Below are 16,165 nucleotides of genomic sequence, written 5' to 3'. Positions count from 1 at the left end.
TATTTTCTTCTCACAGGCATTTTTCTTGTGTGTTGAGTGCCAACATTTCCAAATCTTTGAAGTATTTTAATTAAATCCCGTAGATCAGCGCGTGAGTAATGTGGCCGGGCTCTGCACCGGAGACAAACCAAACAGGGAGTTGCTCATAAAAAGATGCTTTATAGCTCAAAAACTCCACAGGGTGCAGTGAATGCATCTTCATGGACCTACGTACCACTAACATGTTGCTGCTAGGAGCGATTTTATTCACCCGATTGGTTCATGTTAGCTACTACTCCTGTAGAGACCCTGGGTGTTTATCAAAACGTCATTGTCATCAGTTCATCATACAGACTCATACAGTTTCCATAATTAACTCACAATTAACACGAATTAATCTCACTTTTTAAAATCAGTTTTAAATGTAAATAATAATATAATAACCCGATGTAAGTACTTTAATTGCATATGAAAAACAAATGTGCGTTAACACATGATAATCAACATGTTAGACAATTAAATTAGCCTTCAAAACACACACACACAAAAATACATTTTCTGCAGTACGTAAACGGAAATTATGGTGTTTACGACTTATACTGTAGCCAACCAGACTTTACTTCCAGGGAGCTGTTTAGTCGTCCATCTTTATACAGGGTCAAAAATGCAGTGGTACAAGTGAGCAACCATTCTGCTTCAATTAACTTTGATTAATTAACAGGAAAAGTATAAAAATTCATCAGTTTGTCAACAAATAATTTCTGCATCAATAAAAATCTGAATTATTATTTAATTATTTAACTCTCACCCCTACGGTGCAATCACTAATGAGTGTGGTCGTTCAATCAGCTGACCAGACAGATCAGAGGATAAATAATTATTTGCTTTTAAGTGAGATGTTAAAGTTTAAAAAAACAGCAATTGTAGGCAAAGAAATGTGTTATTTCATGCCTGAATACATTCAAATTTCACATAAAATATACTCAGGCTTTTACTGAAACCAGGACATTTTCTTGACAGCAGACGACTGCCGACGTCTCTGGGATGTTTTCACATGAGCAGGCTGCAGCGTTTCCTCCTCCAAAGGCCTCTTGATGTTCATTCTTCACAGAACATCCCCTCCCCAAGAGACGTGTTCAGATGTCAAAGAAGCGTTCTGTCATTCATTTTCATTTGCTGTGCTTACAGAGCAGCAGGCAGATATTGATGAGCGCCATTTGTCTTGCGCCCACACTAGTGAGGTACCTCTGGAGTGGTCGCCACAATGAATTCCATTACCCACAGAGACGAGGCCCGTCTGATGACAGGCCGAACACCACCGAGATGCTCAACTGATGGCTCCAAATTATACACTGCACACACTATTTCTCCCAGAATAAAAATGCATATTTTTCGTTTCTTTTTTTTTTTTTTTGTAAGGTCTGTCCTCCCCCTGCCTCCTAATGTGTGTAGATGCACATGGTTTCCAGGGTATAGTCAAGTGCTAAAAGTAAACACATCCTTCATCAGCAGCAGCATATTATCATCTATCATTAAAGCAGTAAGCAGAGCCGTTTGCATCATCCTGCGCACCGGAGCAGGTCAGGCTCCAGCCGTGCAGACCATGCAGAACGGAGAGCACTGATGAAGTTTCTGGAGATGACGTCCAGACGACAGCAACTCAACATCAGATGCTGGTGAGCTGCAACAAACTGCTGTGTGCTCATAGAATTTATTTTATTTTATTTTTTTTTTATGATAGTTTAATTTGTTGTTTGAGTGTGATTATTTAAAGTTTAATTCATAAACTGTTGGAAATTAATGGAAAATGCACAATATGGCATCGTCAAGCTGCTAGTTTTAGCCAGAAATCGCAGTTTAATCCAAACTTGATGAGGAGAAAGCAGCTAATGTTTGGCTAATGTGTTGGCTCAGCTAGGCTAATGATCTTGCATGTGAAGATGTCAACAAGAGAAATTATTTAAAAAATTGCCTTTGAAAATTGAGATTTGTTTAATTGAACTCCGTCAACCAATTAATCAGTTTCTGAATTTGTTGAAGAGTAAAACTTTCCCTTATATACAGCAGAGATAAATTACTAGCATTGTAGCATTCATTGAACGTCGGCATCTCTAATGTGAATAGGGCTTAAGATGGTGAACATGGTAAACGTTAACATATTAGCATTGTTATTGTGAGTACGTTAGCATGTGTAGCATTGGGATTTAGCTCAAAATATTGTTTCATTGGAGGCTAAAAGTTTCCAACAGCATTCACGTCAACTTCCGAGTCGTAATTTATAGATTGCCAATAAATCAGACTTCTTCGTACAGTGTAATTAATCTTAATCAATATAATATACTGGTAAAGACTGCTCAAAGATTCATCCATCAGACATAACATTATGACCACCTTCCTAATATTGTGTAGGTCTCCCTTGTGGAGACTCATCAGAGAATGGACGTGGGCCTCCTTCTGAGGGTGTCCTGTGATGTCTGGCAACACAATGTTGTTAGTCGGGGGCCTTTGGGTCCTATGGGTTGAGGGGAGGGGTCTCTGTGGATCATCCCACAGATACTTGATCAGTTTGGGATCTAGTGAATTTGGAGGCCAGGTCAACACCTTGTGCTGTTTTTCATGTTTTTTTGAGTTGTTCCTAAACTGTTTTTGTGTGTGTCCATCCTGCTGGGGATGGCTGCTGCCATCAAGGAGTGTCATTGCTATGGGGTGGGGGTGCCTGGTCTGGTCTAGGTGGGTGGTACATGTCTAAGTAACATCAACATGAATGCCAGGTCCAAAAGTTTCCCAGCAGAACAATGTATTGTCACAAGATCTTCATTCATTTTCTGTAACCACTTGTCCAGTGAAGGGTCACGGGGGGGCTGGAGCCTATCCTATCTGTCATTGGGCGAGAGGCGGGGTACACCCTGGACAGGTCTCTAGTCTATCGCAGGGCTAACACAAAGAGACAGACAACCATTCACACTCACACCTACGGCCAATTTAGAATCACCAATTAACCTAACGACCATGTCTTTGGATGGTGGGAGAAAGCTGGAGAACCTGGAGAGAACCCATGCAGACACAGGGAGAACATGCAAACTCCACACAGAAAGGTTCAAACCCAGAACCTTCTTGCTGTGACGCATCAATGCTAACCACCACGCCAGGAATTAGTATTTCTGAAATTGTGGCTTTGATCTTGTGAATGTTTCAAAGCAATTGTGAACTTGCTGTAGCTGCAGTGAATTACTGAACCACGGCTCCACATTATTTATCCTTTAATGATTCACTATAATCAGCATGAGCTACGGCGCCACTCATGTATCAGTAAGTTGTAAATCCCGCATTTCCATTTTAACAAGGCCATTCGCACACGGCCATCATTAATAAAAACATGCTGCTTCAATTTCAGGCTTGACACCCTCGTTATAGTTATAATTCGACAACCTGATTTAGCCACACAGCAACATATGCTTTAGCTGCTGGATGTGATTCATGGTATGCTTTTTTTGTTTTTTTTTTTACTCTCAAAACCACATGGAGAATGATGCCTTCATTGCTGCCTGCAGCTCCTGAAAACCTCAATAACAGTCCCAGAGGGCAGATTTAAATGCTGTTGGTGCTTCGTGTAATGGTGATGAAAATGTGGGATTGAAGGAGTTATATAAAGGAACCATAACAGTCTCGTAGTCGAAAAGAGGATCATCTGAAGCGCAGTAGGAGAGTTTTGGTTAGTCATGAAACAAGTGATTCTTCCTCAGCGAGCGGCTGAATGAGCGTGTTGTCTCTGTGGCATAACAGTGAGTCATCTGTCTTTCGTCTTAAAAGCCTCAGCTGTCCGAACTGATGGATAGGAGGGACACTGAGGCAGAGGACTACGAGCCACGAAGCTGGATTTAATTTGCGCTTAACATCTCAACAGTTACAGTGACTAATATTTGTGTCCTGGGGAATCTGAGGCATCATAAATCGGCTTAAATGTTTGCCTTTTTAGCTAATGGTCGACCGGAGAGAGCAAGTATTAAGAGATAATTGTATTCCATAATTTTATTGTCCACAACATCCAGTGAGAAAACTGTAGTAAGGCTAAAATATGTTAGTCCCACATGCATCATCCTTCAGCTGTAAATCCAAATTTGTATTATTTTGTGATAAATTCCAAAATACTTTTATCTGAGTATAACTGAATAAAAACCACAGCCCAGGTGTTTTATTCTACCAGATGTCATGTCAAATTTTCCATAAGATTTCAAAACATTATTAAAAACTAGAGCGTAGCCTACTTCTCATCACTGCTCTGTTGCCAGTTTTGTTAAAGTTCAATTAACTTCTACTTAAAAGTTGTTGACTTGTCCTTGACCTGTTTTACATCACTGATCACCTTTTATGCTTCAGATTTGAAGGAAATTCAGTGTACTATGAAATAAGACTAAATGTAATCAACAGAGAAAAATAAAATGTAATCATGCTAAAAGCTAACTAGCCTAGCTTAGGTATCTTTTAAATGGTCCAATAAACATTAAATGGTCCAAACAAAGACGAGAGTATGTATTATTTTAGCTAAGAATTACTCTATTTTTATGTTTTTGAGAGAAAATTCTTTTAGAATTCATTCATTGATTGTTTTCTAGCTTGCGTAGCTTTCACACATTTAGCTAAGTAGTCTGTTAGCGCAGCTAGCTAGCTAATTGTGACTTGTTTTCTATCAGTGATCACGTTGGAAGCTCCAGAATGTGAGAAATTTAATTTATTTTACCACATAAGACTGAAATAATCGGAAAACAATGGCAGTAGACTAGCCTAGCTTAAATGTCAATGTCAAATTAGGTGGTGCAGCATAAATTATCAAGGATGGTATCCGGTTTTAGCTAAAAATAACTTTGATTTAGGCATTTACATAAATTTTTTCAATAATCAGCTAGTTTCCAAAATGTATGAAAATGCCTGTTGAAGACCAAAATACTGTGTAATGTCCAACCAAATGGCCCAAATATAATTAGTTTACTATTATGTCCAAGAGGAAAAACATTCACATTTGAGAGGCAAGGATCTGTGAATGTTTTGCTTGATATAGTCCCATTGAATATCTAATAGCGGGTAAATTTTGTGATGACTGACAGTTTCAGCTGTAATTTCTTGGTTTTCTGCTTGTTGTCAATCATCACCGTTGGCTTCAAATATAATGTAATTAGTTTTGAAGTACACATCAATGACAGATTTAATATTTCTAAGCCTTTCTTCTTCTGTCAACGCGATCTAATCCTCTGAACATGAAAACAGCTGCTTGATGCTTTTTTAAATCAGTGAAAATGCTGCGAAAAGAAATTAAAGGAGGAAGCACATCTGTTTATGAGGATGATGGCAATTAGTTGAAGTTACAAAGGCAGCTGTTTGTATCAATAATATAAAAGACTATGGCCATGAAATATCTCACAATCTCACATCTCTGGCAGAGTGATCGTTTCAGTGAGGCATCGCAGACAATAGGCATGCAGATGATGGCGAGGGGGGAGGAAGGGGAGCGAAGGGGAGAGACGGGCTGCATTTTGAATTACACGGCCTTATTCAGTAATTGATTTCAGCGTTTGTAATTTTCTGTAATCCCGGTGTTCGCCGTGAGAAGGAGAGGAATTCATTTTCTGCAGGAAATAAATTAGGGGGAAGGCGAGAGATAAAATGGATGTTGGCGAACACACCTGAAGAGTGTGAGAAGGATAATGAGACTGGTTTCACGGAGCCCCTAGACTTTCTCATTTGATTGGCTGAGCTTTAACCGCCCAGCAACGGCCCGGCAGGTTTGTCAGAGGAGAATTTATTCCACTCAGTCCCAAAGTGATGGAGACGAGGCCTCTCTGGCCCGAGAGAAAGTACATTATTGAGTGAAATGACGGAGGGAGAAGGTGCAGCGACATTCATGCATTTGGAAGAAGCATCATCGCAGGAAAATGAGGCAGAATAAGATCAGGAGGCGGCATGAATTAAATGACCATCTCATTTCAAGGCGGAAATATGCTCGAACTTGAAGAGAAGTTCACGCTGGATACTTACAAAAAACAACAACTCTAATACTGTTTATGGCACACACAAAAACAATAAATAGTTTCAAGTGTGTTAAATGACTAGTTTCATATTTTAAGAAGTATTAGTTTCTTACCTAGAGAAAATAAACACCCTCATAACGTGTGTGATCAGTGAAAAAGACAACTCTAGGAAGGCGGTTAGTTTAGCTTAGCAAGAAAAGTAATTACCAGAGGACACTAATTAACACTAATTATATTGGGTATAAAATGCAGCCTTTTCACATCTAATTTCTTATTTTTAATGGAGGCTTTTATTAAGCTACAATAGCAACAGTTGCTCGCTAATTTTACCAGCAGTAGCTAAATGCTAAAACTATAGTCGGTTAAAAAAAAAAACAGTCTCAATTGTTTTTTTCAGAAAACTGGTTAATTAATTAATCTTTTCCATGAAACGTGTAAATTGGGCTTAGCTAGGTTGGTTTCAAAAGCTAGCCTTAACTAGAAGCAATGTGCGGAGCTGCTTTTTGGATTGTTTTCTTGTTCTTGTGATTTTTTTTTGGTGCATTTTGCTGCATTCATATGGAAGTTATGACCTTGTCGTTATGTCAGAGGAAGATGTGAACAGTTGCTTTAGCATTTAAGGCCACAAGGCTAACAATGAAGAAAGCTAACGAGTGGTGCAACGGAGGAGATGCAACAGTGTTGGACTACAAGGCGCCATCAGATGGCTTGTAGTAGCTTAATCTTTCAGGTTTTCAGAGGTTTGCTCTGCTTTGTTAAAGGTGCTAAAATATCATTAGATGTTTGGTTTAGCAGAGATCAATAAATCATATACATCAAAATGTCTATGGTTTTATTGCCTTAAACTTCAAAAACTTTGACGTATGCAATAACCTGTGACACTTAGAACTTATGCACACACATTTATTTACATGACATTCACATTACAGTTGGTGATAATTACAATGCTACAGCACGTCACTGTAATATACAGATAATGCTGCCGTAATTTTAGTTAATTTCTTCCAAACATTCAACTCTGCACACGGCACCAAGACGAAAAAAAACAAAAAACAAAAATAAAACACAACCGTTAACATGGTTCCCTTCAAGTTCCAAACTTGCACCCCTCCTTCCCCGAAATACAAATAAAATACTATTTAAATACCCCAAGAGGTTTTTAGGTTTCCCCCCCCAAGCAGTGCAAAAGACATTCAAAGCAGTTAATTGAACACAATGGATAAAAAGAGGGACACCTGCCGTCTAGCAGAGTAGGGATGAAAGATTTTTTAAAATATACTAAAACCATGACAACCGCAGATTCATCAAACAGACCTGACGCACAAATATATTTCAAGTAGAATTATTACGGGAACAAAGGGAGTCATTAATAAAATTCAGGAAAAAAATGAAGCAAAGCAGCAAAAGTCATTAAAAACTCAGTATGTTTACCAGCGTCCTCAGCCAGTGTATTTAATGAATGATATTGCACACCTAATAATTTAAACATGACTCGCTGATCAGTGACTATTTGATAATATCGGCTTAATTCTGCAGTGACAATCAGTAGAAATCTAGCAGCATTAGTAATAGATTTAAATATGACCTACGTTTTAATGGACGAGCAGAAGTGTAACAATGACAGCATCGATTGTAAATGTTCAGAGAAATGATCTGCACGTGAGAGACAGAGTTCACAGACGGGGAGATTTGAGGATAAAAAATAAATAGAGAGGGATCCAGTGACTTTAAACGTCCTTCTCTCAGTTTGAGGCGGCCGGCCGCTCCGCCTGTTTGATGTTAATTAGCCCGTGCCCCGTTACCATGGCAGCTCAGAGCAGGTCAGGCAGGATGAGGCCCGGGGGTTTGGGCTCCACACAGTTAATCCAGAAATTGGCACAGCTGGCGTGGTACTGGTGGCCTCCATACAGCAGTTTGAAATTGTCCGTCTCCGAGTTGAACGCCTGTTCGGGTGAAAGGGTGAAAAAATTAAGAGACCTGGACCTCACATAGGCTGAGGAGGCAGAGGAGGAATCAGAGACATGAAGGAAGAAACGTGTCTTATGATTACAGTGATAAAAAGACTCTGTGAAATCACATCAAACTGTCTATATAATAGAGTAAGAACGGATGACAGCAGATGAATATAAAGCGTGATTAGGTCAGACTGCAATTATCTCCAGATGGGGATGCCTAATAAGGTTCAGACCAAACAGACCAGCAACGCAACCACACGTCCAAAAAGTTCCACTTGAACACAGCGCAAAGACTACAACCAACAGTCTACGTACACTCTGATACTCATTCATGTTCTGTAGCCGCTTGTCCGGTGGACGGTTGCGGGACTGGAGCTTATCCCAGCTGTCACTGGGCTAACACAGAGAGCTATTCAAGCTCACACCTACGGCCAATTTAGAATCACCAATTAACCTAAGGAGCATGTCTTTGGACGGTGGGAGGAAGCCGGAGTACCTGGAGAGAACCCACGCAGACACAGGGAGAACGTGCAAACTCGACACAGAAAGGACCCAGTCGGCCGATGGATTCAAACCCAGAACCTTCTTGCTGTGAGGCATCAGTGCTAACCACCACACCACCCTGGTATTATAAACTATAATATATTTGATTATTTTAATGCTGAGATGAAGATGAAGGCACACTTCTGTTTCTCTCCTCCATCTCTTTCTCTAAACTGAACAGCCAATCAGAGAACTCTATTACAGCATCTTGTTCGGTCCGGTCGCCAAATTCATCATCTGGAATCAGACAAAAAGTTGCCAGACTCAGAAAGACTCAAAATCAAATGTCCAACAAGTTGTTTGAGAATCATGTTGTTCAGTAGAGGTGCAGAGAGGTTGTGTTTTTTTGTGCCACTCCTAGTTTCTAAAAAAACGAAGGGGGAGGGTAAAAATTCTGACTGACTCATAGAACCACAGTAACATTCAACCGGAAAGATGAATAAATGTTAATTAAGAGTGTGATTCATGTCTTTTTTTTTTAAAGCAGTACTGTTCAGCTTTAATGTAGGTGACCCTGCAGCAGAGTTGGGCAGGACAAAAGCCGCCTCTGGCAAGAAAAGGACTTTTATGCACATTGGTCTGCAAGGCATGCCACACCTACTGGGACAAAGTCAAAGCTGTTTAAAATGACCTGCATCAAACTATACTGTCATAAAAACACCAAATCATATAAATACTACTTCTAATAGGCACACACTTCTATCTGCAGTGTAGGAGCCACAGCGGCGAGTTGTTGTGTTTGAATTGAACCAAAGGATGCTTCGTGTTATGATAAATACAAGTACAGTGTGTTTCTTAAGACAGTGAAAAGACGGTGTGCAAGACTCGGGAATACAGATAGCGATGTTTCAATCTGAACAATGAAAAACATCTTTGCGCGTTCTGATTTATCTGAATCAAGACAGTCAAGCATCGAGGCGTGAAGACAAGTTTAGCTTTGAGGCTGCGTCTAATCAGATGAAGCCATGTCTGCAGCGTTTATGGTACACGGGGAAGCTCTGCCAGCGGGAATAAATTTACGAGCAAAAAAAAAAAAAAAGAAGTTAGTGATCTGAAAATGATCTAAAATAATTGCAAGGTGGAACAACAACAAAAAAGCTGAGGATATGTTATTATCTGTGTTTATGAAGGTGTAATAATCTACTAAAAACGACTACAACCACATGCTGATGTACCATTGTTTCACACAGGGTGAGGATATGAAGTAGCTCCATCCATCACCGTCACTGCCAAAAAATCTAAATCTCTTCTAACTATCCCCACAGCCAAAACATTCACTTCATAATGTGATCTGATTTTGTGCCTGTTCGCGCCGCTTCAGAAAACAAAACGTGGCGATCTGATCTCCGCACGAGTTGCCGCGATGCGGGTTTACATTTTCACTGGGCACAGCTGTAGCACCGAGTGTGCAATCAGGAGATGCTAATGTGTGTGATGTGCAGTTTAGGAGTTTGCATCCCTGGTGAAATAAATGGAGCTGAAGCCGGGAGAAAGGAATGAGTCATGTGCAGTGAATCATAGCCTCCCACACAGAAGCAGAGGGGAGATGCATGCAAAAAAGCAACGACTGCATACACACACACAAAAATAAAATAATAATAAAAAAACACCACAACACACCATTAAAGTTGAACACATCTCCACCTGCCCCGAATGCAGTCTGCGGCACAGATGCTCTGCTGGATGAAGGGCTTTCTAGCGCAGACTGAATGACACGTTTCCACCCTTCGCTTTTTCTTACGCGCTCTTATTTCCCGAGCAGAGCGATTTCCTTTCAGAGCTCTTTGTGCCCTGGCCTACTTGTTTCCACAAACCCTGCACTTAGGACCGCCGAAGCTAGAAACGTGGGAGGAGGCAAAATAAAAAGGTGGTCACAGTGTAATACCTCCACCACCTCCTCCTCCTCCTCCTTTCATTATAAAGTATTTCCTTCTACAACCCTCCAGCTTCTCTGAGGATTTCACCTGTAGGCTAGTATCGCCTGTGTTAACCAGACGGAGGCCGTTCAGACAGGGAGACGCTGGTAACTCTGCTCTGAAGCGACAACGAGGGCATTCAAGCTGGAGCTGTCAAGATAAAAACTCTACTAATTCTCCTGACCTTTGTAGCTGCATGTAAATGTTAGGCATTCAGACTGGGCTCACTATCTGCTCGGATGAAAGGAAAAAAAAATCTACATTGACTGCAAACACTGCTTTTCTGTACCGGCTAATGCTTTCATATGAGTTAAAAAGAAATGAGGCATAATTACCCTGAACCTCCTGTCACTGTCTCTAGTCAATGCCTGAAAGCAGAAGAGCAGCCAGACAGGTGAGACGTATTCATGAGATTGCCCAGAGCGAAGTGTGCTCAGAATGAGGAGAAAAAAACATTCACAAACATGAAAGTCGTAACCCTCAGGGCTCCTACACAGGTCTTCTATCTCTGAATTCAAGAGATTGTGATCTAAAATATTGATTGAAGATTTCAGCCTGTGTTTAGTATGCTCACAGTGTGAGATCAGAGCGCTTTCTCACTGTTTGTCCGCTATTAAAGTTAATAGATGAATCTGGTTTGTAGGTGGAAGCAGCAGACAAGCCGCTATTACTGCGACGGCGCCTCACTTGTGAATCTGTGTGAAATCTGTCCAGCGGATCCTGTTGTATTTATATGTTGAAAATAGATTAAATGCCTTTAAAATATAGGTTATTATCTGGGCTGGGCGATTATCAGCTGCTCTGACAACAAGCCGAGACTCAAATGATGAAAAGATTTCTTTATTTTGAAGAACTCACTCTCATTAAATTCCCAATCTTTCACTCTTTAGACGTCGTGCTAGCTCAGATTTAAAGGGGAACTACTGTTTTTTTTTTGTTTTTTTTACAACCTGGACCTTATTTCTGGCATAAAATATGATCATTTATTCACCCATATGACTTTTGTGTAATTCGTGCTCCTTCAGGAGATATTTAGATCTGCGTATATCCATATAGTGGGAGTGAATGGGGCACTGGAACGCATTATCTGCCGCGAAACTTGTTCATTTCACCAATATTTTGTTATTGTACGCGAGTTACCGGTTATCATCATCCGGGGTCTGTAGATTGACCTACTAGTTTTGTGCTAGTTTTTTTGCAACATGGCTAAATATTTTTCTGATTCTGAGGTTGTGGACGAACCATAGCAGTAGGAAATTACACGTAAACAAGCTGAATGTCGTGGGTGTGCGCGGCGCTCAGAGATGACATCAACCAGGTCAGAAGACATCATCCAGGGTCTGTAGGTCAAATATACAGACCCTGGATGATGATAATAGGTAACTCTGGACTCATTGGGGAATAGCACTAGTGTACGATAACAAAATATTGGTGAAATTAACGAGTTTTGCGGCAGATAATGCGTTTCGGAGGCTGCGTTTCGGTGCCCCAGTCACTCCCACTATATACGCAGATCTAAATATCTCCCGAAGGACTACAAATTACACAAAAGTTATATGGGTGAGTAAAGGATTGTATTTTATGCTAGAAATAAGGTCCAGGTTGTAAAAAACAGTAGTTCCCCCTTTAAGTATCAAGATGTTGTGCTGAAACAATTAATCAGTCAACTGAAAATTCATCAGCAACTCCTTCTCGTTAAATAAAATATAGAAATTATGAATGGATTATGTTAAAAATATAACAAATCTCAGGCTACAGCTTCAGTTTTACCTCTGAATTGAAATATTTGCTGGTTTTCTTTTTTTTGCAGCAACCAAAAACTAAAATTTGTGAGAAGCTGTGATAAATTAATAAAATGTAACCTTTATTTAATTATTTAATCCAGTCGTGGATGTAAGTGGGGTTTGAACCACTGATCCTGGACTTTCAAACTATTAATCTATAATAAACATATTGTTCGCATCCCTATTCTTTTTTTAATTACATTGCTTCTGTTTAGAGTGCAGTAAATCATGGAGTTTAATATTTAAATAATTATCTAGGATGTATTATGTACTACTAATTCTTGAGGGGAGACAGAAGGTACAAGTCAAGGTTATTTTTTTGTGATTTCAAACTAGTCTAGTCTAGTAGTTCCACCTTTGTCTTTCAGACAGAGACGACTGCCGAGCAAACATTTCGGCTTTCACTTACAGTGTGTTCAGTTCCACTCTGCTTCCACAGCAATGTTGACTAAACCAGATAAATCTATAACTTAAAATTTACACTGACAGTTCCCAAACTTTTCAGGCCTCTCTTGAGCTGTGTAGGAACCCTGCTAACTTCAACCACATTAAAAGCACACTGTGACAGGGATGGGCAACCCCCAGCAGATTTATATCATTAAATATTGAGGTAATGAAAAAAAAAAAAGAAAACCCACAGAACAAACTGACAAAGCTTGGATCCAGACTCGTCTCAGCTGCTGTCAGAACTACACTCACACACACACACACGTCTTTGATAATAAATCCAGATCCTTGAGGCACTTCAGACTCCTGCATTAATAGAAATAGCCAGAAATGCTAAATTATTCAACTTAAAGTCCTTTCCAGTGCTTCTCCCTGTAATTAGCATTTACTGAGGAGCGGGAGCATCATTAGCTAAAAAGTATCACTTAAAGAAAAACTGCTGCTGATAATAAACTGAGACGAGACGGAGCAGCTGGCAGTCGCCCATCCCTGTCTCCTGACCCGAAGAAGATGAAAGCGTCCCAGAAATATTAGTCCACCAGGATCAAGGTGAGACTGACTGAATTTGACAATAACATTTTTTTTTTTTGGGCTCTATTTTAAACCGACAAGCAGGATACAAACATGTACAGGGTGATTTAAAGATTCAAAGCATGAAGCATTTTTCACATTTCTTTGATGCCACGTCCACATCTCCACCCCTCCTGCACCTTTGGCTGAAAAACAAATCTGTACCTCTTCACCAAAGGACAATGCAACAATCAGCGCTGTCTGCCGCAGCCAAAGCTGTTCTTTCACGTCATTATACTCAGAGGGGATGCTATTCTCCACTCGGCTTTTATGCGTTCTTACCAGTGTGGCTCTGCCAAAAATGTAATTAAAAGATGGGTTATTAATCTCATGCTAGTGGCACAGAGACAAAATAAAACTGCATTAATTTCAGACTGCCTCCGTGCACACAAGAGTGAGAGGTGAGAGGGAATGTGTGTGTTTGTGTGCAGGTCTATTATCCGCCTTACTCCCTGCTTATGAGTAATGTGTAAGCCACATCTGCTCGCAGCCTAGATGCCTCTCAGTCGGCCATATCTCGCCTGGACCATCCATCTGGCTCTGGCTGAGCAGCAGAGGGATCACAAGGAACCATCAACACCACCGTCCCGCCCTCTAAACCGCAGGGTCCGAGAACACCATTAGTGGCCCACGTCGATGAGAATCACAGCCGCCGTAGGCAACGAGGTGAGCGTACCGCAGCCACAGGACAGTTATTAGAAACAGCGATTGGTTGTTAGCTGAAAGTGGCGAGGTGAGCCGTTACCTCGAGATGGAGGTGACAGAATGGAAAATGAAACCCTTCCAAGACAAAATAATGATCCGTGTGAGTTTGAAGAACAAATCCCAGAGTGCAGAAACCCACCCTGAGGAGCCGAAGTGACAACTCTGCTCTCTCTCTGTTATTTCGAGACTGTACATTGTTATTCTCTGACACTTTCTGGTCATACTTAAGTATAAAAGCTGGGAGACTAAACTGACTGTCGGCTAAACCCCTCCTCCAAACACTGACAGTCTGTAACTAACCCTGTCAAGCGTCGACTCATCATGAGGCGCTAACATGAGAAATGCCTGGAAAGTAAAGTGTTGGTTGTCTGAAACAGTAAGAAACTGATTAAAATCTGACCTAAAGTAAGAAGTTGCTATAAGCATGCTTGGCTAACGAGCTCACTGACTACAGTGTTGATTGAGCATCACTCCCAAGACTATCACCTAACTGCAACGATTGTGGAGTTACATTAAAGGTGTGATTGTCGAATTTTAATACTAACAGGGTTTAGCAGCTCTGAGCCGGTCTTAGAAAATTTTAGAAAAATTTTATTCGACAATGGAAAAAAATTACATAAAACTGAAGCAAGCAGGTCTTTAACTTTTCTTGATTGTGCGTCGGCTGTCCATAAGTAAATTATCATTTGTACATTTGTAGAGTACCTTGTAAAAGTATGTCAACACTGGAGTAAAAACTCCACTCCAAAATCGAGGTTGTGGAGTAAAGGTTGGTTTAACTAACCAGATAACTAAGACATTGACAGTTGTCACTACAATTGAAGCGTCTACCTTTGTTATGCAATGTAAATGGCCACTACATTAGGTACACTAGTGAATGCATTCTAATATAACAGTCCTGCATTAAATCTTACCTTCTTGTAAGCTATGGTATTCAACATGTGTTATAAATAACGGAAAGAGCTGTTAATTCAGCCGTTTTCATTTTGCAGGCAGTGGTTTGTAGCATCATTAAATTGTACTGTGTTGTACCGAAACATGTACCTATTATTTTGGCAACCCCATTTTACTGAGTGGGCTAGTTCAATAACCACAAACTATATTCTCTAATTTTATCATACAGCTGAATTATTGCCTTTATGACGCTGATTTATAACTCATAAACTCTAAACTAGTTCAAGGCTGTTGTATTAGGATGCAATCATTTTCACTAGTGTACCTAATGAAGTGGCATGTGAGTGCATCTCGTGCAGTAACGTGACAAATCGTCTCAAAATGAAACCAGAGCCTGAGACGAAGCACTAAGGTGACCATGGCAAGGGCCATTATTGTATTATACTGCATACCTAGTAAGCTTGACAGGTATAGCAACAGTAACTAAGGGGGAGGGGCTAATGGATAATAGATAATGGATGAAGCTTCCTGTGTTTTCTTATTATATAGTACGTGTCTAGGCAGAAAAAAAAGGTGTTTGTATGTAAGAGAGGAGCAGTGGAGAGAAATGAATCCTGTCACTTTGGCCCCCTGCAGGGTTCATTGGTAAGAGGAGGATAGCCCCCCCGAGGCCCCCAGTGGGAAAGAGTGAAATGAGATTTGGATGACAGCTGACTGTCTCATACTCGTTTAAACAGACGTCCAATAGTGCTCTCTTCTTTGTTCTGCAAAATGTTTCAAAGTCAAAGAAGTGTCAGTGTGTATCCGCTGTGGATGAGCAGTAACAGCAACATTTATGTCAGGTGTGTTATTCTGAGCGAGCACGAACCTTGCTACGAGAGTCGACGTTCAGCAGACACACTCCGCAAGCCAGCTCCTTGGCATTCTTGATGCCGTGCCTCAGAATACAGGAGGAGAAGTCGAGGGAGCTTTCATCAGGCTACACACACACACACAAACAAACAGACAAGTATTACCTCCTGCCGCCGGGCAAAATGTAGTCATTTCTGCTCGTATAATAACAGCAGCCAGAACAAGTCTGCTTACAGTAAACATCTCAGAGCAACAACTTTAAACTTTGACTGTGTGAAATGAAAACAAATACCTGCGTCTCATCTTTCTCCTTTTAAGAAAAGAAAATATCTACCTGCATGTTTCAATTTGTTTCTGCCTCTGTCCTTGAGATGCGGCGTCAGTTATAACGTCTACAATTTAAAAACAATATTTCTCCCTGCCGTGTCTTCCTCGTGGTTTTACAGACACTAACAGACAGCTAGGGAAATAAATCTATCTGGTCCTTGTCCTCCCTG

The 16,165-nt window shown here is 40.5% G+C and overlaps 1 protein-coding gene across 4 annotated transcripts in view; it reads right to left on the bottom strand.

Moving 5' to 3' along the window:
• Nucleotides 1-6,889: 6,889 nt before the first annotated feature.
• Nucleotides 6,890-16,165, bottom strand: part of synrg (synergin, gamma) — a 37,408-nt gene continuing 28,132 nt past the window's right edge. For 3 of the 4 annotated variants that reach the window (XM_084558300.1, XM_084558301.1, XM_084558303.1), the window contains 3 exons: nt 15,685-15,795; nt 15,542-15,580; nt 6,890-7,945 (listed from right to left, as the gene is read on the bottom strand). In XM_084558300.1, coding sequence (XP_084414426.1) covers nt 7,814-7,945; nt 15,542-15,580; nt 15,685-15,795 — 282 coding nt within the window. In that variant the 3' untranslated portion in view covers nt 6,890-7,813. The remainder of the gene's footprint in view (nt 7,946-15,541; nt 15,581-15,684; nt 15,796-16,165) is intronic. The other variant, XM_084558302.1, reaches the window with a different exon arrangement.

The sequence above is a fragment of the Chelon labrosus genome (assembly GCF_963514085.1).
Source record: "Chelon labrosus genome assembly, chromosome: 13".
Lineage (NCBI taxonomy): Eukaryota > Metazoa > Chordata > Actinopteri > Mugiliformes > Mugilidae > Chelon > Chelon labrosus.
The sequence above is the reverse complement of the archived record's forward strand: the minus strand, read 5'-3'. Positions and strand labels throughout refer to the sequence as shown.